Source organism: Bubalus bubalis, chromosome 23 (genome assembly GCF_019923935.1).
Source record: "Bubalus bubalis isolate 160015118507 breed Murrah chromosome 23, NDDB_SH_1, whole genome shotgun sequence".
Lineage (NCBI taxonomy): Eukaryota > Metazoa > Chordata > Mammalia > Artiodactyla > Bovidae > Bubalus > Bubalus bubalis.
This window is the reverse complement of record NC_059179.1, coordinates 31432634-31458388: the sequence shown is the minus strand read 5'-3', so window position 1 is coordinate 31458388 and position 25755 is coordinate 31432634. Positions and strand designations below refer to the sequence as shown.

The window sequence follows — 25755 nt, the reverse complement described above, 5'->3', positions numbered from 1 at the left end:
TTTTGCTGTTTGGAAATTTAATACAAACACACGTCAAAATTATTGCAGGTTCGGTTCCAGACTGCCTCAATAAAGCGAATCACATTAGTTTTTTGGTTTCCCACTGCATATAATGTTTACATAAATCTGTGGCCTAGTAAGTGTGCAATATCATTATGTCTAAAACCCCAATGTACCTATAATAATTTAAAAATACTTTATTGAGGAAAAATGCTAACCATCATCCAAACTTTTAACAAGTCTAATCTTTTTGCAAGTTGAGGGTTAGAAATACTCTGAGAACTACCAAACTGTGACACACAGACATCAAGTGAGCAAATGCTGTTTGGGAAAATGGCACCAACAGACTTGTCAATGCAGGGTTGTCACAAACCTTCAGTTTGTTAAAAAACAGTATCTGTAAAGCACAATAAAATGAGACATGCCTGTATTTATTTCTACTATGTTATTAATATTATTTGAAAGCTAAACATTGAACCAAATAGGAAACACCAACATGATTGGGAACTATGGAAACTAAAGCTACAGAACCTATTAAAATATCTATGTTTTAAAATGGTTTTTAATTTTTTCTCAGATACAGAAAAGCCATAACCTGAATGTGGAAAAACAGAGTCAATTTAATTCCTGTATATACCCCATTTTGAACTTTATGCCATTTCAAACTCAAGATGCCTTCCTCTACAGCTACATGTAGTAACAACAGCTCAAGAGGAACAGTCACAGCAGCTGAAAGCAGTAAGTGCTAACAGAGCTTGGGCAGAATTGGTCCTTATTTCTTCTCTGACCCTAGACCAATATGCACAGGCATTCAAGGTCACACACAAATGTGCACTTTGCCCAAATAAGCAAAAAAAGAGAGGATAAAAAGTTAAAGTTGTATGGAATTCACAGAAAGTTTAGACATCTCTCCAAATGATCCTTGAAAGTAAGGCAATAATATAAATCACTAGTTAAGACTTTTGAAGAGAGGCTGAAAAACTTTTTTAAAAAGTTGAAAGTGAAGTTGCTCAGTTGTGTCCAACTCTTTGCAACCCCATGGATTGCAGCCTACCAGGCTCCTCTGTCCATGGGATTTTCCAGGCAAGAATACTGGAATGGGTTGCCATTTTCCTCTCCAGGGGATGTTCCCAACCCAGGGATCGAACCCGGGCCTCCTGCATTGCAGGCAGACACTTTCCCATCTGAGCTATCAAAGGACAGTGCCAAAGTGTTGACTCCTTTTCATATTAAGGGGTATTTATGAAAGGGGTATGTATTGCAGCTATATTTTCCTGAACATAAAGGCTTCATACTATAATATTAGGAGATCAAGGGTGGAAATGAAGCAGCAAGTAGCAAAAAGCCTTGCCAAAGTTGACCGTTTATACTGATGTACACCACTTTGCACATTAGTACATAAAGGATGCCATCACCAAGTAGAAATATACATTTTCAGACATTTTTATCAAAGCCATTAAAATGTATCTCCACCATTATCTTGTCCTTCTCTCTTAATGGCTTCTGAACTTTGTAAGCAAAGGACAGCCTTAAGTATTTTTTGAGATTTCTCACAATGCACTTACATAAAAGTATGCCAAGTTTGAAATTTCTTCAGAAAAAAATTACAAAAACTTAAAATATACATAAAGGAGACCACACAGTAAGTTTCTTCTTTGTTTTAGTCGCTTCATGTCCAACTTGCAACCCCATGGACTGTAGCCTCCCAGATTCCTCTGTCCATGGGATATTCCAGGCAAGAATACTGGAGTGGGTAGCCATTCCCTTCTCCAGGGGATGTTCCTGACCAAGGATCGAACCTGCATCTCCTGCATTGCAGGAGATTCTTTACCACTGAGCCACCTGGGAAGCCCAAACAAGAAGTTTAGCTGTTACTAAACTTTTATATCTATTACAATATAAACTTAAGCTTTAACAATAACAAAAAATCCATCAACTCCTAAAGAGTGTGATCCTAGTAGCACATATACCTCCAAAGAATCACACACACACACACACACTTTCTAGAGAAGTAAAATGCAATCAGCCCCAATTCTCCATTCTGTGAAGGATCAAAAGGAACCTACATACAGAATAGGAATGAGCTGCTGCTGCTGCTAAGTCACTTCAGTCGTGTCCGACTCGGTGTGATCCCACAGACGGCAGCCACCAGGCTCTCCCCTCCCTGGGATTCTCCAGGCAAGAACACTGGAGTGGGTTGCCATTTCCTTCTCCAACGCATGAAAGTGAAAAGTGAAAGTGAAGTTGCTCAGTCGTGTCCAACTCTTCGCGACCCCGTGGACTGCAGCCTACCAGGCTCCTCCGCCCATGGGATTTTCCAGGCAAAGTACTGGAGTGGGGTGCCATTGCCTTCTCCGATAGGAATGAGCATAGACCTTTAAAGCCGGAAAAAGTCTGGATCCATCCTTGGCTTCTACTATGTGTAACCTTAGAAAAGGTACATTACACTGTCATAAGCCTCAATTTTTTCATCTTACGGATTAATATCTACTCTGAAATAATATTTAAACTACTCAGAACAGAGTAAGACACATTTTGTTCCACAAAATTAGCTTCTTTCCAGTGAACTGGCGCGTCATGAGATAGTCCTGTACAGATTTACAAGAGAACAAAAAGCTTCATGCTTGCTTTTCCATAGACTCAGATGATTTTCCACTAATGAGTAACTAAAGGGAAGATACTATTATTTTTCAGACAGAAAAACAGAAAATTAGCTTAACCTTAAGTACCTCAGTCAGTATTTGATGTTGAGAAAGTAAATAAAGTACCTTGAAGGACAAAGATCTCTGAGTTGTTTGGAAATTATTCCAGCCTGAAAACAATCTTCTACAAATCGCTCAAGCACAGAGTATGAATGTGGGACATCCAGATTAATGTCCGGAATTTCATTGTAAATTCTCTCATAACCCTAGAACAATGAAGTTATATACAGAAGTGTTAGCCCATATAAAATACATAATGCATGTAACCCATCACTGTTATCAAGCTATATTTAGGTCCAAGTGGTCATATTAATTAGACTGAAGTCAGATCTGAACCTTGAAAAGTACAAAGAGTTAAGTACATTTGTTACAGAATATTTAAAACTGTTCTCTCAAAAGAGCTTCCAGCAGACAATGGACACTGGATACATTTCTCCATCTACTGTAATACATTTACTACATTTTAAAAAAATAAAAGGCAAATAAGAACCTTACCAACATTTTAATAACAATGCATACAATAAAATAGAAATAAATCAAGTACTTTTGTTAAAAATTTGTTTCTCTCTGCTGCTGCTGCTAAGTCGCTTCAGTCGTGTCCGACTCTTGTGCGACCCCATAGACGGCAGCCCACCAGGCTCCCCCGTCCCTGGGATTCTCCAGGCAAGAACACTGGAGTGGGTTTCCTTCTCCAATGCATGAAAGTGAAAAGTGAAAGTGAAGTCGCTCAGTCGTGTCTGACTCTTAGATATAACCAAATTATCATATCTTAGAACTCTTGAGGAAGAACATACACACACACATTTTTTAAATTTAGATTAAAAAAAAGCTGACATATTTACAACTTCCCAGGAAATGCTGTAAGAAGTTCAAAACTAAACAGTACCATTAAAAAATATAGAAAAAGGCATAACATTACTAAATAAACCAGAAAGAAAGTTTCATTGACACCTTCAGTCTGTATTCAGGCATACAAAATTTAAGCTATCAGCCTAAACATGGTTCAAAATGTTATACTTACTCTTTTCATTTGGTCTAGAGTAATGGTGGAAGATTTCCAAAGAGATTTTAATAAATCCAAAATCATCTTAAATGTACTTTCTCCAGTTGACTCTAAAACCATTACAATGGCCTAAAAATTGAATAAATGATTGAATTATTGCTCATTTTCATATAAGAAACTGCTCCTAAAATCTATCAGATCTCTTTTCTCTAATATGTAACCATTAAAAATTATAGAACTCTCCCTTAATATTGTAATTTTTTAAAAATGTGTATTATTAAAGAAGCATTAAGTCTCTGTGGTGCAAAAAGGAACACAATAATTCTCTTTGGAATGCCAAAGTAATCTTACTTCATATACAAGCTCGTGGTGAAAATGAGGTACTTCCAGTTCCTTAAGGCAATGTTCAGCTTCAGACATGTCTCCAGAGAGTAAATACTCTTTCAGCAGCATATCAATCTATCAGATTTAAGAATTGAGATGTGTTAGTTCTTGATTTTTGAAAAATTCTGCTTTGCCTGAAGATTTACCCTCATCTCAATATATTACATAGTAAATAAGTAAGTCACAAACAGTTGTCTAGTAGTCTTGACACAACAGAATTTTTTCACAACTGAAAAGCAAATCATAAAGGGAATAATGCAGTGTTCTGGTGTGCTTTGATAATCACTGAGACTGACGTGTAGACGTGTGTATGGCCTGAGCTGTGGTCATGCTTCAATGCTCCCTGTGAAAAAAGAAGTCACTTTAAATACCACTAGAGGGCACTAACTGAAGTCTCAAAATGACTTTTTAAAGTGGCACAAACTTATCTCCACCAGGATAACCTTAATACTGCAGTGGGAGCCAAAAAATGAGAGATAATAGGGCTTTACTAGACAGAGCAAAGATTCTCTAAATACTAGTCTCTTTCCTCTAAAACTGAAGTTTTGAGGCCCATTTAAAATGTTTGTTAGCAATTCTACTTCAGTTACGGCTAAGGAGGTCAAGTCCTGACTCTGTTTAAAGTCACACAAGAATATCTATGGCTCCAGAAAAAAAGAAAGAGGATAAAGTTTTTCGGCACAAGAACTTCAACTAGGAATGTTCTCCCCTATACACTGCCTGTTAAAATCATCTGCACTTAGCAGACACTCAAATGAATGTTAGCTGACTGAATAAAATAATCTTATTTACATATCTTCTACTTCCAAATTCTACAACATATTTCCATAAAAAATAAAATCTGATCAACAGAATACAGATTGATGAATAATTCCTATTATGCTCTAGGAAAATAAATATTTAAAGCATGGAACTTTTAACTTTGTTATATAAAGTATTTAAATGTTTCCCATTTGGTTCCATGCATTTTTGAGAATGATAAATACACGTATATATTTCTAAAAGTCCTCTCTGTCCAACTCATCCTTCCATATAAAATAAATGAATATCCAAATACTGTCAACCTCAAACTCATATATTGGTAGTTTTATTTCAGCTTTTATGTTGACTAATTTTTGTTGAGATAATTCACGTACCATTAAATAGTTTGGCAGTTTCTCAAAATGTTAACTTTGACAAGCATTATCATCCGAGCAATGTTGTCTTTCAGTCCATAAACATGGGATATTTTTCTACTTATTTAAACCTTAGTTCTTTCAACAGTGTTTTATCATTTTTAGTTCAGAAGACTTGCACTTCTTTTGTTAAATTTATTCCTTTATATTTAATTTTTATGCTATTATCAATGTAATTGTTTAATTTCATTTCAAATCATTCACTCATTGCTAGCATACAGATGATCTACAATTAAATTCTGTATGCATATCTTATATCCTGCAACCACAGTGAATTCTTTTATAACAGTTTGGTATTTTTGTTTTCTTGAGGATTCACTTGGATTTTCTGTATACAGATGATGTCATCTCGGAATATAGAAAGTTTTATTTCTTTCACATGAAAAGACTACAGTCAAAAATAAAAAGCACATGTACTATATAAATCTTCTAATTTTCTTTAAAATCCTCAAAGAAGAGTAAAACATTTTTGGTTTCTTAATATAGAATATCATTTTGCTGCCAAGAAAAAAATCCATAGAGAGTAATCTGGTATTAATGCAAAAATCAATTACTTTTTCTTTTAAAGTATGTATTTGTTGCTGTTCAGTTGCTCAGTCATGTCTTGACGCTTTGCAACTCCATGGATTGCAGCACGCCAAGCTTCCCTGTCCTTCACCATCTCCCAGAGCTTTCTCAAACTCATGTCCATTGAGTTGGTGATGCCATCCAACCATCTTGTCCTCTCTCGTTCCTTTCTGTTCCTGCCTTCGGTCTTTCCCAGCATCAGGGTCTTTTTCAATGAGTCAGCTCTTCACATCAGGTGACTTCACATCAAGTATTGGAGCTTCAGCATCAGTACTTCCAATGAATATTCAGGACTGATTTCCTTTAGGATGGACTGGTTTGAACTCCTTGCAGTCCAAGGGACTCTCAAGAGTCTTCTCCAACACCACAGTTCAAAAGCATCAATTCTTCAGCGCTCAGCTTTCTTTATGGTCCAACTCTCACAGTAGTGAACTTCCTTACAAAAATTCTACCACTCTGATCTACTCTAGTGTTCATAATGCATAACAAAATCTGAGACCATCCAGTTTCAAACTGGTTATAAAAATGGACATCTAGTAGATAACTACAAAATAGAAACTCTTACTTCAACAGTTTGAATTTTAAATACCAAGAAAAAGACTAGGTATTCCGCTAAGGTTCCCACATAGCTTTCTTCATGAAAGCCACTTTAACTTAACACAATCTTATTTTTAAGTCAGGGAAACAGTAAAAATTTAATAATGATTATATGGTCATGGTATAATTTATAGCAAAAGGGCATAAAGCCATATATATAAGGATTATTCAATTTTTCACTTGCAAGACTGAACTTAATTTTTGTCCATAAAAGCTAGAGGGCATGTTTATTTTCCTAAAGAACACATATAAATTAAAGACAATACCCCATAGTTACCTCTTTAACAAGGTGGTTAACAGACTGCTGCCCACCTCCAGAGCCCCAAACACTGTCTTTGCGCTTTCCACCTTTAGACATACTCAAGAGCACAGTAGCCTTGTCCAGAGCAGCTCTACAAAAACAAACAAAAACAGTTAATTTTGACATATGAACACTGTTGAGATTGACCAAATTATGGATAAAGTCCGGGGAAAAGGTAGGGCTATATACACTAAAAGCTTTTGCATTATAACATAAAAGCAACCTAAAGTTAAGAATTCTCTTAAACTATTTTTCAAAATTAAAAGCTGGAGGAAAAAGGTTGCTTTTCATATTAATATTCTCTCACACACTTATTTCCATTTCCCAGTCAACAGAACCCTAATGTTATTACAAAATAATTGATCTACAATGAGAAGGAACATTTCACCTAAAATGAATTTCTGTATATATTCATACTTTCCCACCAAGGCAACCATTATACTATGACCTGAAATAGTTCCAGAAAATTAGTATCTATACCTATGAAAACCTAAGACATGGCTAAGTCCAAATCTAAGTTCTAGGAAGTTACGAAAAATTATAGAGCATAATTCCCAAATAACACATTTAGCTTATAGTTATGCTAAAGAACAAAAGTAAGAAACATTATTTCCTAAGATTTCCATAGCAAATAAATATAAAATTGAAAATACAGCTCTTTTGTTAATGTTGTCCATCTTATTAGAAGATTAAATAATTACAGAATATTAAAACCTGAAGGGACCTTAAAGAACATTCTAAGTCCCATCCTTTCATTTTATAAATATGGAAACTGAGGCAGAAAGAAAAGTAGCTTGACATAAAGGTAGGTAATAGTTTGGCTAAAACTCTGCATATAATATATATGCAGAAATATATAATGCAGAACTTCTACATTATAATACTATCTTCTTTCTGTTCTATTGTATCAAGAAACTCTCAATTTTAATTACACATAAATGACAAATAGATATCCACAATGTCTGATTAATTCCAGTGTCATTTCAAAAGAATCCTGCAGAACTTTCCCCTATTTTGAAAGTTCTAAGTAGAAAAATTAATTTACTTACCTAGCCTGTACACAATCTACAGTTCCTTTGTAACTATCAATATAGGTATTACATAATATTCCATCTCCAACAGCTCTAGCAATAAACTGGCCCACCAACTATAATAAGGGGGAAAAAAAGAGCCATATAAAAAATCTAAAACCTTTATAGGACACAATTTCTAAATACATAAATGATGAAGACTGGTTGAACTACACAGTCAATACCTAAGACATGCTGGAATATTCAGAAAACATCATTTAGCACCTACTAGTTATGCTTGGCATACACTCCCCACATCTTAACCTTCAATTTAAGTGCCATGAGGCATAAAACATCTGTTTTCCTCACTACTGAATCCCCAACCTTGCACACTGCCTGAAGCATAGCATACATGATCAAAAATATTTGCCAAGTCAATGACTTAACAGTCAAGAGAAACCACTCTTCTGGGGGGGAAAAAAAACTTGGACTATGGTCTCTCAAAAACCTGTTTGAATAAAAGAGTTTATCTGAGGGGGTAAAAGTGTGTAGAAATATTTACATGAACGCATGTTCACAGCATTATTTCTTATAACGCTGGAAACAACTGAGTGTCTAAAAGTAATTGTGGGTTAAACGGTATATATGTAAGATGGGTACACTATATGGACAAATATGTTTACCGCATTTTTATGAGTGTAAGAAAAATCAAGTTTACAAAGTAGCATATGCACCATGATTCCACTTTTTATTAAAACCAAAAGGTAAGGATATATAAAAATTATACATTGACATATATCCACAAAAAGTAGAATGGAAGATTTAATACCAAAATGCTAACAGTTAACAGTGGCTATTTTTGCTCGCCTTTCTTTCTTTTGGCTTTTCCTTATTTTCCAAAATTTCTATAATGACTATTGTGTACAGTTTCTTTTTTTAAGTATTGGTACTGGTATTAAAAAAAAAGTTCATGTTTGAATCACAGTTCAATACTAGTACAGACTACTTACTGTCTGTCACAGGAAAGAAAACAGAAACAGCATTTAAGTTAACCTACCTATACTCTATTCCTAAATTAATGTTTAAGTAAAGTGCTCCTACCTTGCTTTAAAACTTTGGTCAGGTAAATAGCAACGATTTCACACGTTTTCAATTTCAAACCAGAAAGTCATATTATAGTGTCAGCATGTATTAAATCTAATAAAAGTAAAAGGCTTTGAGGACAGAATCTAAACAAAAGCATACATAAGTCATGAATTTTCTAATTATCTCCCTACAAAGCTATAAAAGGGAACAATCTTATTTATGATTATTTTCATAACATTAGTGAAGCAAACTCAATCCTCAATTACAACAATCTACATTTTTAAAAGATCCTAGGTCATGAAACAGCTCAACTACATGTAATAAAGAATATAGAGACAGCAAAAAAAAAATAATGACCAAAAAACTAGAGACCATAGTGGAGAAAGTAGGATATAAAATTACAGTGATGAGAACTACACTGGGGGAGTGGAAAGAGCTAAGGAAAAATACATTAAAATATTAGAGCACTATTGTTGTGTGATAGGGAATATGGGCCAGTTTTTCCCTCTTTCATCTAATAAAACTTCCTAGGAGCAGGTATTAGTTCTATAAATCCAAGCAAAGCAGACAGAGAATGAACAAAAAGAAGAATGAACACAAAGAAGAATTTTACAAACCTGCGGTGCTCTAGGAGTATCCAGTGCTAATTCAGGTAGGTCTTTCAACAATTTATCAAATGATTTTTCTACATCATTTGTGCTCATTACTGTCCCACAAAGATCGGAAAGAAGCTTAGATGTCATTTCTCTGTGACTGGCTTTTCCCTCCAACGCCAAGGACACTGCCAACACTGGTACTCCACTTTTCATTTCTCCAAGATTTAAATCTCTTAGCATTTCCTACTCAAAAAAAAAAAAAAAAAAAGAAGTATGTCACTGCCTATAGTTTAATTTTATTTTGGAAAAAAAAATCAAAACTTTATCCATGTTTCCTCTCTCCTTGTTTCGAAATAATCAGAGAAGCAGTCATATTTTGAGGAATAAGTTTTTATTACTTAATTCAAAAAACCAACTCTTTTGAGGAGGTATTATCATCATATTCACCCTATCCAAAGCACAGAAAAATGAAGTATTTGCTGAAGAGTCCCAGAGGAGTGACCAAGTATGAAGCAGAATATAGGCAGTATGACCAAAGAAGCTACGTTGTAACTCAGTTACATACAGTGATGACTAATAACAAGGATACCAGTTAGGTTACTCAGAGTAACCAGTTAGTTACTGATACTTACTCTGAGTGACCTAACTGGTGTCCTTGTTAATAGTCTCTCCCCACTCCATTTCATCTTTCTGGGCTGCACTTGAACAACTCATTGACTTTAAACATGATACTACTTCCTGGAAAACTCCTTCCAGGACTACTCCTTCCCGGAAAACCCGCTTCAACCATCTTAGCCTGGCAAACGCCTAACCATCCTCAGATGGTTCCAGATAATCTATCACCCTCCATCTTATGCTTCCATAACACTCACCTCACAGTACTACTCAGTTAATAAACTGAGTATACCGCTGGTCCCATGCTAGGTAGGTAACAAGATTTCAAGTCCCTACCCTCATGGGACTTTGGTAAACTTTTCCTCTATAACATTCTAATAATCCGTGCATGTATCATTTCCTTCACTTGACTGAGCTTCAAAAAGGCAGGAATCACCATTATAAATACCTCCACATGGTATCCACCGATCAAATATTTGTTTTATATTCAAATCCTACAAAAATGCAAAGCTATCAAACCTCATATTATGAGACAAACCAAGAAAGCCCAGTCTGAATTAAAAGAATCTAAATTATAAGTCTTCTACAGAGATACAATTTTATTACTTTAAGTCAATAATACTAAACTACTAAACGAGAGCAATAATTTTATTTTACCCTTCTAGATTTACTTTATGAACAATTCATAATAGGGCAAATGTCCTCATGCAAATTATGCTTCAAAATAACATTTGTTCTCTTGATTTCTGTATGCATTCTTTTCTAAATCTTTATTTACATTTGTGTTCATTTTTGGACAGAGTACAAGGATAAATTTTATTCTAGTCTTAAGTATTGAAATGAATATCAAAGAAAGTGGAACTGAAGTATTTTTAACTGAGATCCCTGAGGTTTTAGGTCCATAAACGCCTTGAAATTGTTAAAATTATATTTTAAATACTATCAATTATGGAAATGTTATAATTACAATTATTAAAATATTGTGTTGTGCCATTTTTCAGAGAAGGAAATGGCACATAGTCCTCATCAGATTGCAAACAGGTTAAGAATGGTAAATAAAATTTTATTCCATTTCTTAGTTAAAACTTCATTTACATATTAAAAAATGCTTAGTCTTTTCCAGTGATCCAAAATCCTCCTGGATATGATGTTTTGCTTTAACAGTGTGTGTTCTCCCATATTAAACAAGTTACACTTGCAACTTTAAACCTACCGCAACTTCATTAGTATCTCCATGCTCAAAATATTCCTGTATAATTGGTGTCAGAGTCTTTTCAAATGCCATTTCATCCAAAGGCAAAACTACAGTTTCATAAACACAGTTCTCCTGGCAAGGGAAGAGGCAGAGTGTTATAAATTAAAGAACACAATCTTCAGATAAATTGAAATTATTTCATAGTTTTGTACTCCAACTGCTTAGTAATACCTACTTGGAACAAGAAAAAAACATGCTACATGCTCTGATCACTTACATAATATAAAAACAGAAATCTATGTCACTGTTCTTTTATAAAATCTGAATATAATAAAAATATAGATCAGAACCACTAACCACAGCAAATATACGACTTGCTCCTGATCCACCATAGATTGTTTATTTTTTCTCTCTCCCAAAAAACCAATAATACTTCAGTGACCAAAAAACTTTATGATGGCTTTCTATTATATCCAGTATTTTCATTAAAATGTCATTAAAAAAAAAAAACAAACAAACAGCAGGAACCAAAGACTTTATGATTAGTACTACAAAATAAAAGCCTTCATGAGTCCAGAAAATCTCTAAGAAAAAGCACTATTCAACTGAAATTTCAAAACAAATAAGAAGTCCAATAATCTTCTAACCCTGTCCTCTGCAAAAAAAAGTCCTGAAGTGTTTGCCTGCAACATGTGACTGGCTTCATCTAACAACAAATACCTTCAAGTTTATACATTAAAATTAGAATATTTAGCAAACATTTTATAGTACTTGAATCCTACTGGTTTTAAAACATTTTTTTCATGTTCTCTTAGAAATATTTCCATATCCAAATATTAAATTAAAAAACCAAGTGAAAATTACACATACATTACTCAGTTAACTTGGTTTTCTCATCCAAAATTAACCTAATAGTCTGAAAGTACTGAATATACCTACAATTTAGATACATATACGAATGGGTGTAACGTGTATACACATATATACACACTCATATACATATTATATAATCATGCAGATAATCACATATAAATAAAATTATATGTATATGAATACTACAAATATAGAATACATGATTTGACCAATATATGAGTATGTTACAAACATGAGGTCAAAAAAGTCTGTAAGTCTTTTAAATACGTATCACAAGAAGTATCAGCCTTATACCTGGTCGTCGTCATAGTTGGGATCTCTCACATCTACCTCCTCCACATCATACACCTGTCCAGGTGTGCCCCAGACACCTTTGCCTCCAGCACCACCTGAAAAGTTTAGAATTGAGAAAGGAAACAGCATAATGTCCACAGTTCATAAATTTTAACTGAAATCTGAAATAGTTCTAGACATTCAGGTGTTAATTAAGGAGCAGTTAAAAAACTGTATTTTAATTTTTATGCCAGGGTTTTTTTTTTTTGCCAGTTAAGAATTATACGGTAAACTTTTTATTCAGATTATTGCTTTTTCAGTTATGATTAGATATATTTATAACCTAGTTCCAAAAAGCAAGTTGAAACAGCTCACAAAGTTAAAACTAAAAAGCAGACGCTTTAAAATAAAAGTAAAAAAACAAAACAAACAAACAAACAAAAATAGCTGTAGCGGTAACCTCAAGGCAGCTGATAACAACTGGGCTCTAAATTCTGACATTTCTTGGGAACAACAAAAAGAAATACGCTAATTCAGTTAAGGAATGACATAGAAAACTCAACAACAGAGAAATTATTCAACAAAGTATGGTGACCACCATCAAATGTTTTAAAGTCAAATTCTCTTTAGATATTCATGTGTGTGTGCTCAGTCGTGTCCGACTGCAACCCTCTAAGCCCACCAGAAACAAATACTTTACAGCCAGAAATATATTACAAATAACTGATTTCTATTGAAGCATTAACCAAACTAATCATTTCTATTTTTCTACCAACAAATAGATCAGCAGAAGTTAAACAATTCCAACTTTCAAAGTTGCTTTACTAAATAAATGTATTGAAATGTTTTTATAAGGCTCAATATATTGCAATATTTTAAAAGAACTTTATCACCCATGGGGAAGGGGGGCGTTATTTACACATTGAGTATAATTCTTACCACCAGAGCAAAACCAAATCTGGTAGTTAGGTTTCATTCTGATCCAGGCAATGGTTGCAGAGTCATTCAACAACAATTTTTGACAAGGCACAAAAACTTTACAAGAATCCTAGGCCATAATTTGATGCTTCCACCATTTAGATGCAAGTGAAATCTCCAAACTGCATCAAAATTCTACCATAGAGGCTAACAAGACCCCTCAATTCAACAATTATGTAAGTACCTACCTTGCGAGTCACTACTCCAGGCCCTGGAGATACAGCAGTAAAACAATACCAGTACCCAAAATAAATAGAACTAAAAAGAACTTAGAACCAGATCTACAAAATTATTAAAATTCTGACCCTGATATTACCAGTCAAATTGTATTTATCATGTATTCTTAACAAGACATAATTAATTAGATTCATTAGATAATAGGTATGATGAATTTCTGACCCTACTTCTTTCAAGCAGAATTAGAGAATACATGCACAAGTCATAACTGTGAAAAGCACTGGTGTATATTTTGCTGGAAATATGAGACCAAGTTCTGCTTAAGAGAGCTAAACCTAAACAAACAAGCAAAAAGGCTCAATTTAAAGAGTGGGGTAATGCTTGGATTATTTCTATGTAAAAATACATACAAACCATAAAGCCTTACATTATCATTGTTTAAATTCCTCTCATTCTTAGAACAAGAAATTGCAGTACAAGAATCAGAAAGCATCTCTTCCTTTTATTTCTTTGCGTAAGATATATACCAACCTTTCTTTGGTAATCCCCGTCCTTTCCCAGATCTGGATCGCCTATCCAGCAACCTTCCCTTTGGACTGGTTGGTGCAGATACTCCACATCTAAGGCCTTCACTTCCATTATCACTGACGGAATCGCCTCTGCCGGAGTCCCGGGATGAGTTTTTCCGCAGCCGCCTTTTTGCCCTGGCATTAATCCTAGCTTCATTAATGGAAGACGCCGAAATCCAATTTCCATTTATCTCATTCTTTATTTCCTCAGTCCCAGCATTTTCTTCATCACCAGAAAAGAGAGAGTCACTTAAATTATCTGGGTCTTAAAAACAAAATGAAGGAAAAAAAGAAATCTAAATAAGCATTTTAACTGTCTATTGCTATACCAGCTATAGTCATGTTAGATTAGGTTGAATCATATGAAATTATCATTTTTATATGTAGCAGTCACATATTTCCAATTTCATAGGCTCAATCTAATAAATGACAACTAACCAACAGTTAGAACCGGACATGTAAAATGGACTGGCTCAAAACTGGAGGAGTACATCAAGGGTGTATATTGTCACCCTGCTTATTTAACATCATGCGAAATGCCAGGCACAAGCTGGAATCAAGACTGCATGGAGAAATTATCAATAACCTCAGATATGCAGATGATGCCACCCTTATGGCAAAAATCAAGAGGAACTAAATAGCTGGCTTAAAACTCAACATTCAAAAAAACTAATTTCATGGCATCCAGTTTCATCACTTCATGGCAAATACATGGGGAAACAATGGAAACAGTGACAGACTTTATTTTCTTGGGCTCCAAAATCACTGTGGACACTGACTACAGCCATAAAAGATGCTTGCTCCTTCGAAGAAAAGCTTCTTGACAAACCAAGACAGTGTATTAAAAAGCAGAGACATTGCTGACAAAGGTCTTCTAGTCAAAGGTATGCCTTTTCCAGTGGTCACATATGGATGTGAGAGTCTGACCATAAAGAAAGCTGAGCGCTGAAGAATTGATGCTTTTGAACTATGGTATTGGAAAAGACTCTTGAGAGCCCTTGGACTGCAAGCAGGTCAAACCAGTCAATACTAAAGGAAATCAGTCCTGGATATTCATTGGAAGGACTAGATGCTGAAGCTGAAGCTCCAATACTCTAGCCACCTGATGAGAAGAGCCTACTCACTGGAAAAGACCCCGATGCTGGGAAAGACTGAAGGCAGGAGGAGAAGGGGACAACAGAGGATGAGATGGTTAGATGGCACCACCGACTTGATGGACATGAGTTTGAGTAAACTCCGGGAGTCGGTGATGGAAAGGGAAGCCTGGCGTGCTGCAGTCCATGGGGCTGCAAAGAGTTGGACACAACTGACTGACTGAGCTGAACTGAACTGAACCAGGATTTTCTTCACAGTATCATGGAAAGTAAACTAAGGCATTGAATGTTAATGAACAATGTTTACAGAAAGTGTGTTATCTCATGTGTTTATATCATAAAACCTGTGTTAATATAAATACAAACGTAAAACCTTTGAAACTTGTATGAGCTAAGACAGTCAAGCAGCTGGAGACAGAAACAAAAGACTAAGGCTCTTGAGAGAAGGGAGATAAACTTTTACAGAATGCCTATTATTTACCAAGCTCTAGGCTGGGCATTTTGTCACTTACCCATAAGTTAGAGAGCTATTTATTGCATCATTTATACAGACAAGGAAACTAAGGATAAGAGTCTTTAAATAAATTGCCAAACATCTCATGATTAATTATGGACACTTAGAAAATGCTACTAATCCAAAGAGGTTGAAAGGCATTTGGCAAATAAGTGATCATTTGTGATTACTGAGCCAAACTGCTGATTCATCACTGCTTTCAAAGCCATTATCTCAAAGTTCTAATTCATTTCTCCAAATCTGACTCACATTTACTTACCACTCTTTGAATATCTTCTAGCCTATATAAAAGTTGCACATTATTCCCTGAAAGACAGCAATGCATCCACAGTTCCCAATGGTCTTCTGTTTAAAATGTCATCCTCTCTGCTTTTTCCAGTTACCAAAGTCCTTTAGGACATACTTTAGGTCTTACTTCCTCCATGAAAACTTTTCCAACAATTTTAGGCACAGTAACAGTCACATACTGCTCATTTACCACCTCACAAAATCACTTGTATTTTTATACACCAGTCGTGCTTTTCCAAATAAGTCATAAGGCTCAAAAGAGGAACCATGTCTATACTGTATATTTTTGTAACTGCAGCACCTAGCAGAGTATCTTTCACGCTATCTACTCTAATGTCAATGGGGATCAAATGACATGGAAACAATTGGCTTTACTTTACTCTGAAAACTTTTCAAGGCTCAGAAAGCTAGTGAATTAGTTACCCCTGGGCCTGAGTTTTGCTCATTATGGCTAACTCAACTCAGAGCTGAATCCCTTTTCAAAGGTCTTGCTAGGTTGCCTCAGTCATGTCCAACTCTTTGTGACCCTAGGGACTGTAGCCTGCCAGACTCCTCTGTCCATGGGATTCTCCAGGCAAGAATACTGGAGTGGGTTGCCACAGGAGATCTTCCCAAGCCAAGGATTGAACCTGTGTCTCTTATGTCTTCCTGCATTGTCTCCTGTATTGACAGGCAGGTTCTTTACCACTAGTGCCACCTGGAAAGCCTTTCAAATGTCTTCAGTTGCATCCAACTCTTTGCGACCCCATGGACTGCAGCACGCCAGGCCTCCCTGTCCATCACCAACTCCTGAAGCTTGCTTAAATGTCTTAGGAAATTCCAAAGTGTAACTAAGATGTGTCAAATCTATATGCACGGTCTTTCAAATGTTTAAGGTAGAAACTAAAGATTTTTTAAATCAACCTATAAAGAACCATAGGTGTGTTAAAATCTTTACAATTCTTGAAAAAAAGTATAACAGGCACAAATCCTGTAGTAATCACAAAACAAAAACATTAAGAAGCACCAAACCACTTGAGCAGTCTCATAAATAGTCTCCTGCCCTGAATCTTCAAACCATTCTCCAAACTGCATGGAGACTGATCTTCTTCCACTGATAATCCTTTGAAGGTATTCCTATTGGGGTCAGTGTAAACTCATTACCTTGTAATGTTAGGTCCTTTTTGATCCTGTCCCAATCACTGGAATAGCTGCTGACCACTCCCACATTCAAATGGTCAGAGCTCAGATTTGATATCATAGGTAGATATGGCATAATTTGTTTGCAGAGGAATACTGAATATATTATAAAAAATAGAAAGTGTCAAGACACCAGCTAAGAAAATGTTGCTGTATTCAGTCATGAACTAACTGAAATAACTCTGAGATAAATAAAAAGGTTAACCCTTTTAAAGACAAAATAAAGGGCTTTCAAACAGAATTTAAAAAATAAACAGTATTCAAAAGTTTAGACTAGGAAAGGAAGCCAGTGCTAGGAGGGTCACTTTGGGACACCATCATAACCACCAGACCTAAACTACTATTAGTAGTAAAAGGAGCAGTAGCCATAGTAGTTGTATACTTCTTCTATCATTACCATCAGTATTGTACCTACTACATAGCAGGTCACAAGTACTTTACCTACATGGTCTATAATTCAAACAAAGTTCTACAATGAAGCTGTTTATCCTCATTTTCCAGAAAGATGTTTCATAGAAAAGTTACAAACTTAACAAGGACTGCGGATAAGATTCAAACTCACATTGAATCTTAGATGACTGTTAACTATAGAAAATATAAAGCTAGAGTGCAACAAAGTGGTGACAGCTAAAGAAACAGGGAATGAGGGAATACAAAGAAGAAAAAAGAATAAGAGGAAGAAGGAAAGATCATAGATTAGACAAGCTAGATGGTGTTTCACATAAAAATGGATGATCAAAGCAAACATTAAACACCTATCTCTAACGTATTGCTTTCATTATTCAACAATTAAGGTGAGCCACCAAACTCAACCGGAAGATAAAGGCCTCTCTTAGAAGTATAACAATGCATTAAAATGTCCCTCAGAGTACTAAAGTATTCAATTTAATCATATTTTCTACACTTGAGTTTCTTCAACTATTTTAATATCCTTTCAAATATACATTTATGTATCTTGAGCAGTAGATATATCTAGGTATATTTTATATATTAGGTATTATAATTTTAACCCATTTTTACATCAATTGCTCTTTTATATTTTGCTATATACTTAACCTATTCCCCGGTGGCTCAGAAGTTAAAGCGTCTGCCTCCAATGCGGGAGACCCGGGTTCAATCCCTGGGTTGGGAAGATCCCCTGGAGAAGGAAATGGTAACCCACTCCAGTACTCTTGCCTGGAGAATCCCATGGAGGGAGGAGCCTGGTAGGCTACAGCCTACCTACAGTAGGCTACCATGGGGTCGCAAAGAGTCAGACACGAATGAGAGACTTCACTTCACTACCTAAGTTTTGGGGTTCTATAACCAAGAAAAAGAAATGCAAAAAAGCAAAATAGCTGTCTGAAGAGGCCTTACAAATAGCTATGAAAAGAAGAGAAGCAAAAAGCAAAGGAGAAAAGGAAAGATATACCCATTTGAATGCAGAGTTCCAAAGAATAGCAAGGAGAGATAAGAAAGCCTTCCTCAGCAATCAATGAAAAGAAATAGAGGAAAACAAAAGAATGGGAAAGACTAGAGATCTCAAGAAAATTAGAGATACCAAGGGAACATTTCATGCAAAGATGGGCTCAATAAAGGGCGGAAATGGTAGGGACCTAACAGAAGCAGAGGATATTAAGAAGAGGTGGCAAGAATACACAGAAGAACTGTACAAAAAAGATCTTCACGACCCAGATAATCACGATGGTGTGATCACTCACCTAGAGCCAGACATCCTGGAATGTGAAGTCAAGTGGGCCTTAGGAAGTATCACTACGAACTAAGCTAGTGGAGGTGATGGAATTCCAGTTGAGCTATTTCAAATCCCGAAAGATGATGCTGTAAAAGTGCTGCACTCAATATGCCAGCAAATTTGGAAAACTCAGCAGTGGCCACAGGACTGGAAAAGGTCAGTTTTCATTCCAATCCCAAAAAAAGGCAATGCCAAAGAATGCTCAAACTACCGCACAATTGTACTCATCTCACATGCTAGTAAAGTAATGCTCAAAATTCTCCAAGCCAGGCTTCAGCAATATGTGAACCGTGAACTTTCAGATGTTCAAGCTGGTTTTAGAAATGGGGTCACAAAGAGTCAGACACGAATGAACGACTGAACTGAACCACTACTGATCTGACTTTAAGAAAACCCAAGTTTAAAAGATAAAAAAAACCTTGAGTACAGAATGTGGTGACTTCAAAGTCATTTTCTACTATGTACTAAATTCTTCTTTCTGAATTCTCTAACATCTCAATAACCAACCCAAATACATTACACCACAGTACCAGACAATCACACTTTCAATTACTAGTCCACTGAATTATGTTATTATATTTAACAATATAAGCACATTTTCATTTGTGATATGCATAATACATGCTATGGGCATGACACACATGCACAGTATCTCACTTAATCCCAGTAACAAACCTTTAAAGTGGGTTATTTACAATTCCAGCTTTACATATGAATAAACTGAAGGTCAAAGCATATAACCTACTTCCCCAAAGTAACACAGCTGGTAAAAGTAGAAGCTGGAATTAATACACTAGTTTAACATGGACTGTTACAGGTTAAATTGAATGCCAAAGCCTGTCTAAGGCTCATCCAAGTAGTAAAGTATTTAAGAAGTACTGAGCAGAGACATCAAGAACAAAGTTAGAAATAGAACTTGTTACAATTAGAAAACAGTATAAAACTTAGAGCTGTGCTATCTAATAAATAATGCAAGTCAAAGATGTAATTTTAAGTTTCCTAATATTCCTATTAAAAACTAAAAAGGAACAATTGAAATTTATTTTAATATATTTTATTCAATGTAATAGATCCATTTTATCATTTCAACATGTAACCAATAGAAAAAGTTTTACACCTACAATACATCTGAATTCAGATACATCACAGTTTAAGAGCTAAGTAGTCGTATGTGGCTACTGGCTATCATACTAGACAGTACAGAGAAGAAACAATTATCCATCTGTGAAATATATTATTAAATTTTATCATTACTATTCCCGCCTCAACGAAGCAGGGACATAAGACCCATTTATAATGCTAAAAAACAAGTATTCATAGAGCCATTATATATAGCAGCACCAAAATAATCATTAATTATTGTAGTAATTTTTTTCAACAATAATTTTCTAGCACACTTAAAATAGCAAAGAAGCTTCAACTTCAAAGTGTGAATTCAGATCACTATATAACTGGACAGAACAGCGAATCAAAATCATTGAAAAACGAAGCTATAATATTAAAAACTGAAATATGCTAAACATTCAATTCCATGGAGATTTTTTCAGTGTTAATCATAAAGCAAAGAATTACCTAAAATGTACCAACATGAAAAGTTCTTGCTACTGAGAATATTTCATAATCCTAATCAGCTCTCTACAAAGATTATCCTGAAAGGTATATACACATTTTAAGTGATCTAAAGTTATTTAGATCTAAAGTTATTTTGGACATCTATTCTACAAAATCATTTTTACAATAATGTACTACTGAAGCATCATGGAAAATTGGGGAAAATACAGTTAATTTATAATACATTATTAGTTAGGAAAGATAGCAATGATACCAAGAATAGTTTATAGTATAGAAACCACTAACTAGCACATATGAAAATAGTAATGATCAGGTTCACTATTCTGCTCCCATCCACACCATAGTGTTTATTATAAATACTGGAGAATAAATGTATGAAATGTGAAAGGACACACAGAAAAATACATACAATAAATTTCATAAAAGTAAGAATCACCAACCTGATTTTTAAAATAATATGACCTGATTTCTTATAGCATGAGTTAAGATGGTTTTTAAAGTAAAGATGTTTTCATAAAATTTGGAATGGCCTAAAACTTGCTCACAATAGTCAAGATTCAAGATAATTACTTACCTGTAGGGTTTACATTCAGTATCTGCTCATTTTCTACATCCATTGTTCCTTAATTTCACTTGCACTGATTAAATTACCAAATGGAACTCTTCCTTTGGGATGTATTTCTTTAAAAAGAAAAAAAAAAGAAAAACTTCAACATCTTCCAAACTCACATAATTAAGGTCCATTTAATTTACTTACTCAGACTGTTTAAAAAAAAAAAAATCACCACATAATTCCATTTTTTTTTAAGAGTTCACTTTACTTCCCCTAATTAACATTTGGTTTCAATCTTCTCGATAAGTTTACCTGTGTCCAAAAAGATTAAAAAAAGTCCAAATTTCCGGATGTGGCAAAGCACCCCTGTAACTTGGAATTAAAAGATATATTTGCTAAACATGCTTATTTCAAGTTAAAGTAGATACACATTCCAAATTTTTTAAAAATACCAGGCCTCATAATTAATCTGCTACATCTAGATATTGAATAGTTTGTTGCCAATTAACTGTAAGAACTAATACTTTAAAATGCAAATAACACAGTTTTGGTTAAAAAAAAAAAAGACAGGATTATCTTATTTTTCACACTAAAACATATCTGAAAGCAAATAAATCTGCCATTTCATCACCGAGGCACCTATAATTACTGCTACAAAGAAATTTTTTAAATTAGTATTTTCTATGACAGCATTATTTTTATAATCTGAAAAACTCATTCCTTTTAAAAATCTTACCTATTTAAGAAAAGAGTAAGTACAATGACATTAGCACCTCAATATTTTAGATCTTGATTTCAAAATGGTTTGAATATTACTAATGCTGGAAGGTCCTAGTTGATGAAATCAGTTACCTTTTATTTAGACAATTAACTTAGCAATAAAAATCCACTGTTTGAAAAAAGACTATCAAAATACATTCTCATGAAAATTATCACCAGAAGGTGCAACCAAATACAATTTTATAATCTCTCTGGAAATATTTTTTAAATAGTGATTTAGAGTACTTAGAAGTAACGTAAGTTAGATATGTCATTCAGGTCATTTATAATCATTTCACCAGCAGTGTGCCCTTTTTTAAAGATATGTGTGTTAGTCACTCAGTTGTGTCCAACTCTTTACGACCCCATAGATTGGGGCCCACCAGGCTCCTCTGTCCATGGGATTTTCCAGGCAAGGATACCAGAGTGGGTTGCCATTTCCTTCTCCAGGGGAGCTTCCTGACCCACAGATCAAACCAGGTCTCCCGCACTGCAGGCAGACTCTTTACCATCTGGGTCACTAGCAAAGTCTAGTGACTTTTTAAAAGATATAAAATGCACAAATTAAAGAGAATGACTAATAAATTACAACAAAGCATTTAGTTTTCATGTAACATAACCTACTGTTAGTTGTCATTTTAGAAAAATGATATGCCTCCTGCCACTCAAAGAAAAAACTGACTTTTACATTTCTTAACATACACCATTTTAACATCTTGTAAGTTGTACAGCCCTTTCCTTCAGAAAAGGGTATTATTTTGTGAAACAAAAATGAACACATACCTTATGCTAAAATTTTAAGTTTCTTAATGTGGCATAATCCTTAGGCTACTGAGATGCTACCATATTGTTTCAGAAGTTAAGAAAATGGTGAAATCACTCTCTATTCAGAAGAAACAAAAATATGGATTGTACATAAATATCTTTCAGTATCGTAACTCCTACCAACTTCAGATTTAGGGGGAAAATATGAACCTTAGAAATACGTAAAGATAAATGAACAAAGAGTTCGTAAACCTAAACATTAGTGTCCTCCATGGCTGAAAATGCCAAACCTATTTCATTTTAGTAGATGAATCACATGTTTTGGAAAGAGAAAAATGTCACATGATAGGCGTGTGATTTTTTAACAAGTTACATTTTAAAAATCTTCTTCAATCTTGATACAAGCATAATCTTCAAGAGGACACTTTCCACAGAACTTAGCTAATAAAGTATAACTGATGTTTAAAAAGCCCCTTACAATTCAAACACAATTTTACATGTGTTATTTCATGTACAACTCAGAACAATCTTGAGGTAGGAACTCCACTGTTCACATAACTAAACAGAATCAGAGAAAGTGCTCATTGGAAGAACCAGGATTAGAACCCTGACCTTCTAAATCCAGTTCCGTGTGCACAAGCTCAATATAAGATTTTAATAACCCACAGGAAGATTCTTCTTTAGAGTTACCAGAGAGAAGCTTATTAGAACACAGACTTCTGCTGTCATATCAAAATTTTAAATACTGCTTTTCTAACACTAAAAATAATATCTAAATTATTACACAAAAGACACTCAGTTGGACAAAGAACATTATCAGGTAATGACTATAGTTTATCAAGTTTGTTTTTATTAAATAATTATAACAACAACAACAAAAAGCCCTGTCTGGGTCTTCTGGCAATGATTAACACATTCAAGAACTCAGGGACACTTGATAACAACACAGATGTTTTAGAATTTACAGAAGGATAAAGGTAAGTCCCATGTTTTTACTGTCTTCAAAGTAATGAGCTTCCAGTTACTTAACAATCCATAAGATTTTTGCCACAAACTTAAGAAAAATGTAAAGCAAAAAAAAAAAAAAAATTCTAAACTCCACATTCTTCACACGAAACTAGAAAATTTTCAATAAAGCTGTAAGTCAGACAAAATTAAAGGCTGAAATTAAACAGTTTTCATTTATCCATTGTGTTTCACAGAAACATACAGGCAGAAGCATCAATTTCCAAGGCATTCCCAAAAAGACCCTCACTTTCCCATCCTACCTCCCCTAAAAAAATCTATTTCCTGAAATATACCTCATAAACCACTTTGACTGTTTTTTGAAGTTTAGGCCATATGTTAACTAGAAAAGTACTTGTATTCACTCCAGGGCTACAGTCACTGCCAACTAGCCACTTAAAATCAGCTAAAAGCACTCAACCACAATGATGCAAAAATGAGGGGAAATAGCAAAATGTCATTTTTACACTTTTAGCAACTACTTTTCCTTTCTCTTTATTACAACAGAAAAACCAACCAAAATAAAATTCAAAGACGCCTGCTAAGATATTAAGGAGTTTAATAAACCTATAAAAAAGGGAAGTTAAGAGCAGAAATGGTGGTGGCAGTTTAGTCGCTAAGTTGTGTCCAACTCTTGCAACCCCATCCACTGTAGACTTCCAGACTCCTCTGTCCACAGGATTTCCCAGGCAAGAATACTGGAGTGGGTTGCCATTTCCTTCTCCAAGGGATCTTCCGGAGCCAGGAATCGAACCAGCATCTCCTGCACTGGCAGGCGGATTCTTCACCACTGAGCCGCCAGGAAAGCTCAAAGGCATAAATACCAATAAGTAAATTTACAACATATCTGTAGTGGTCCTTTAAAAAGTGAGTGGTGAGTTCCTAAAAAGCCTTACGTTAGCAAGAATACCAAAAGTCTAATTTAACAGTGAAAAATTCAGGGAAAAACAGGCGGTGACATCCCCGCCCCCCCCCGCCCCCCGCCCGAGAAAGGTGCATTTTTAGTCATTTTACTCCTCTGTCAGTATCTCACAACTGCTGGCTACGCAGTCAGTTCTCACTAGGGCCAGGGGAGACAGGCGATTTTGACTTCCGAAGGCAGTTCTGAAGCTCTTGTAAAGCAAACAAACCAAAAAAGCCTCCCCGCATACACCGCAGTATCAAATAGACAAATGCAGCAGACAGAGCACACGCTGCACAGAAAGGGGGGCTCCGTCCCTGCCTTTGTTTTCTCCGGGAGATTTCATTTAAACTAAACAAGCGACCCTATACCCAACCTGAGGCGCCGCGAAGTTCTCGCAGGGCCGGGGCGGCGGGCACGTGGCCGCCTCCCAGCAGCCCCTCCCGCTGCGGCCCGGCCCGCTTCCCCGCCGCGCAGGCCCGGGCTCCTGCAGACCCCAGGCCAGGCCGACCCCCGCGTGGTGCTGGACGCGGGCGGGCGGCCGGGACCGGGCTCCGGTGGGCCGGGTCTGGGAACGCCGGGCCGCATCTTCAGAGCGGGCCACCAAGGAGACCAGGAGGGCGGGGAGGGCGCAAACCTTCCTCACAGGATTTCAGTCGGGCCAGAAACCCGCCTCCCGACGCCCACCCCCAGAGGAAAATGAAAAGTCGGCCTTCTGGCGGGCGAGGAGCCCCTCGACGGCGAGAGCCCCGCGCGCCCCGCTAAGCCTGGAGGGGGTCCAAGAGGGGGCGGGCCCGCGGCGCCACACTCCCGGCCGGGGGCAGGAGGGCACCGGGGCCGGTTCTCCTCAGCCCAGGGCGTTGGGGCGGACGCGGCTGGGCCTGCCGAACTCCGAGGAGGCGGCGGACGCCGGCCCCGCCAGCGCGACCCGGACTCGGCCGCCGCCTCCACGGCCCCCCCGGCCCTCTCCCCCCGCCAACGAGCGGCTGCCTCTGAAGATAGGGGCTGTGGGAGAGGGCGCCGTCCTCCCGACCGCGCGAGCCGGGCCGCCGCTACTGACCCCTCAGGCCGCCGCCGTCGCCGCTGCTGTTGCTCGCCCAAGTCTCTGGTCAGCCGGCCCCGACCCCGCACCTCAGCGTCTGCCGCTGCCTCCGAGCGTCTCTGGCCCCTCTCGCTCTGTTTGTTTTTGTTTTGTTCTACCCAGTAACACGGGGGCGACAGGGCGCCGTTTATTGGCCAATCCGAGGAGGTCTTCTGGCCAATCGTAGCGATGGAGCTGGCGCTGCGGAGGG

At 36.4% G+C, this 25755-nt stretch overlaps 1 protein-coding gene across 1 annotated transcript in view; it reads right to left on the bottom strand.

The window, feature by feature from the left end:
• Positions 1-25755, bottom strand: part of PDCD4 (programmed cell death 4) — a 26778-nt gene extending 1023 nt beyond the window's left edge. The window contains exons 1-11 of the mRNA XM_025273948.3: positions 25524-25755; positions 21055-21161; positions 14064-14366; positions 12399-12493; positions 11250-11363; positions 9443-9664; positions 7779-7876; positions 6706-6820; positions 4057-4164; positions 3724-3834; positions 2769-2908 (exon numbers count right to left, since the gene is read on the bottom strand). Of these exons, the coding sequence (XP_025129733.1) occupies positions 2769-2908; positions 3724-3834; positions 4057-4164; positions 6706-6820; positions 7779-7876; positions 9443-9664; positions 11250-11363; positions 12399-12493; positions 14064-14366; positions 21055-21097 (1349 nt within the window). The 5' untranslated portion in view covers positions 21098-21161; positions 25524-25755. The remainder of the gene's footprint in view (positions 1-2768; positions 2909-3723; positions 3835-4056; positions 4165-6705; positions 6821-7778; positions 7877-9442; positions 9665-11249; positions 11364-12398; positions 12494-14063; positions 14367-21054; positions 21162-25523) is intronic.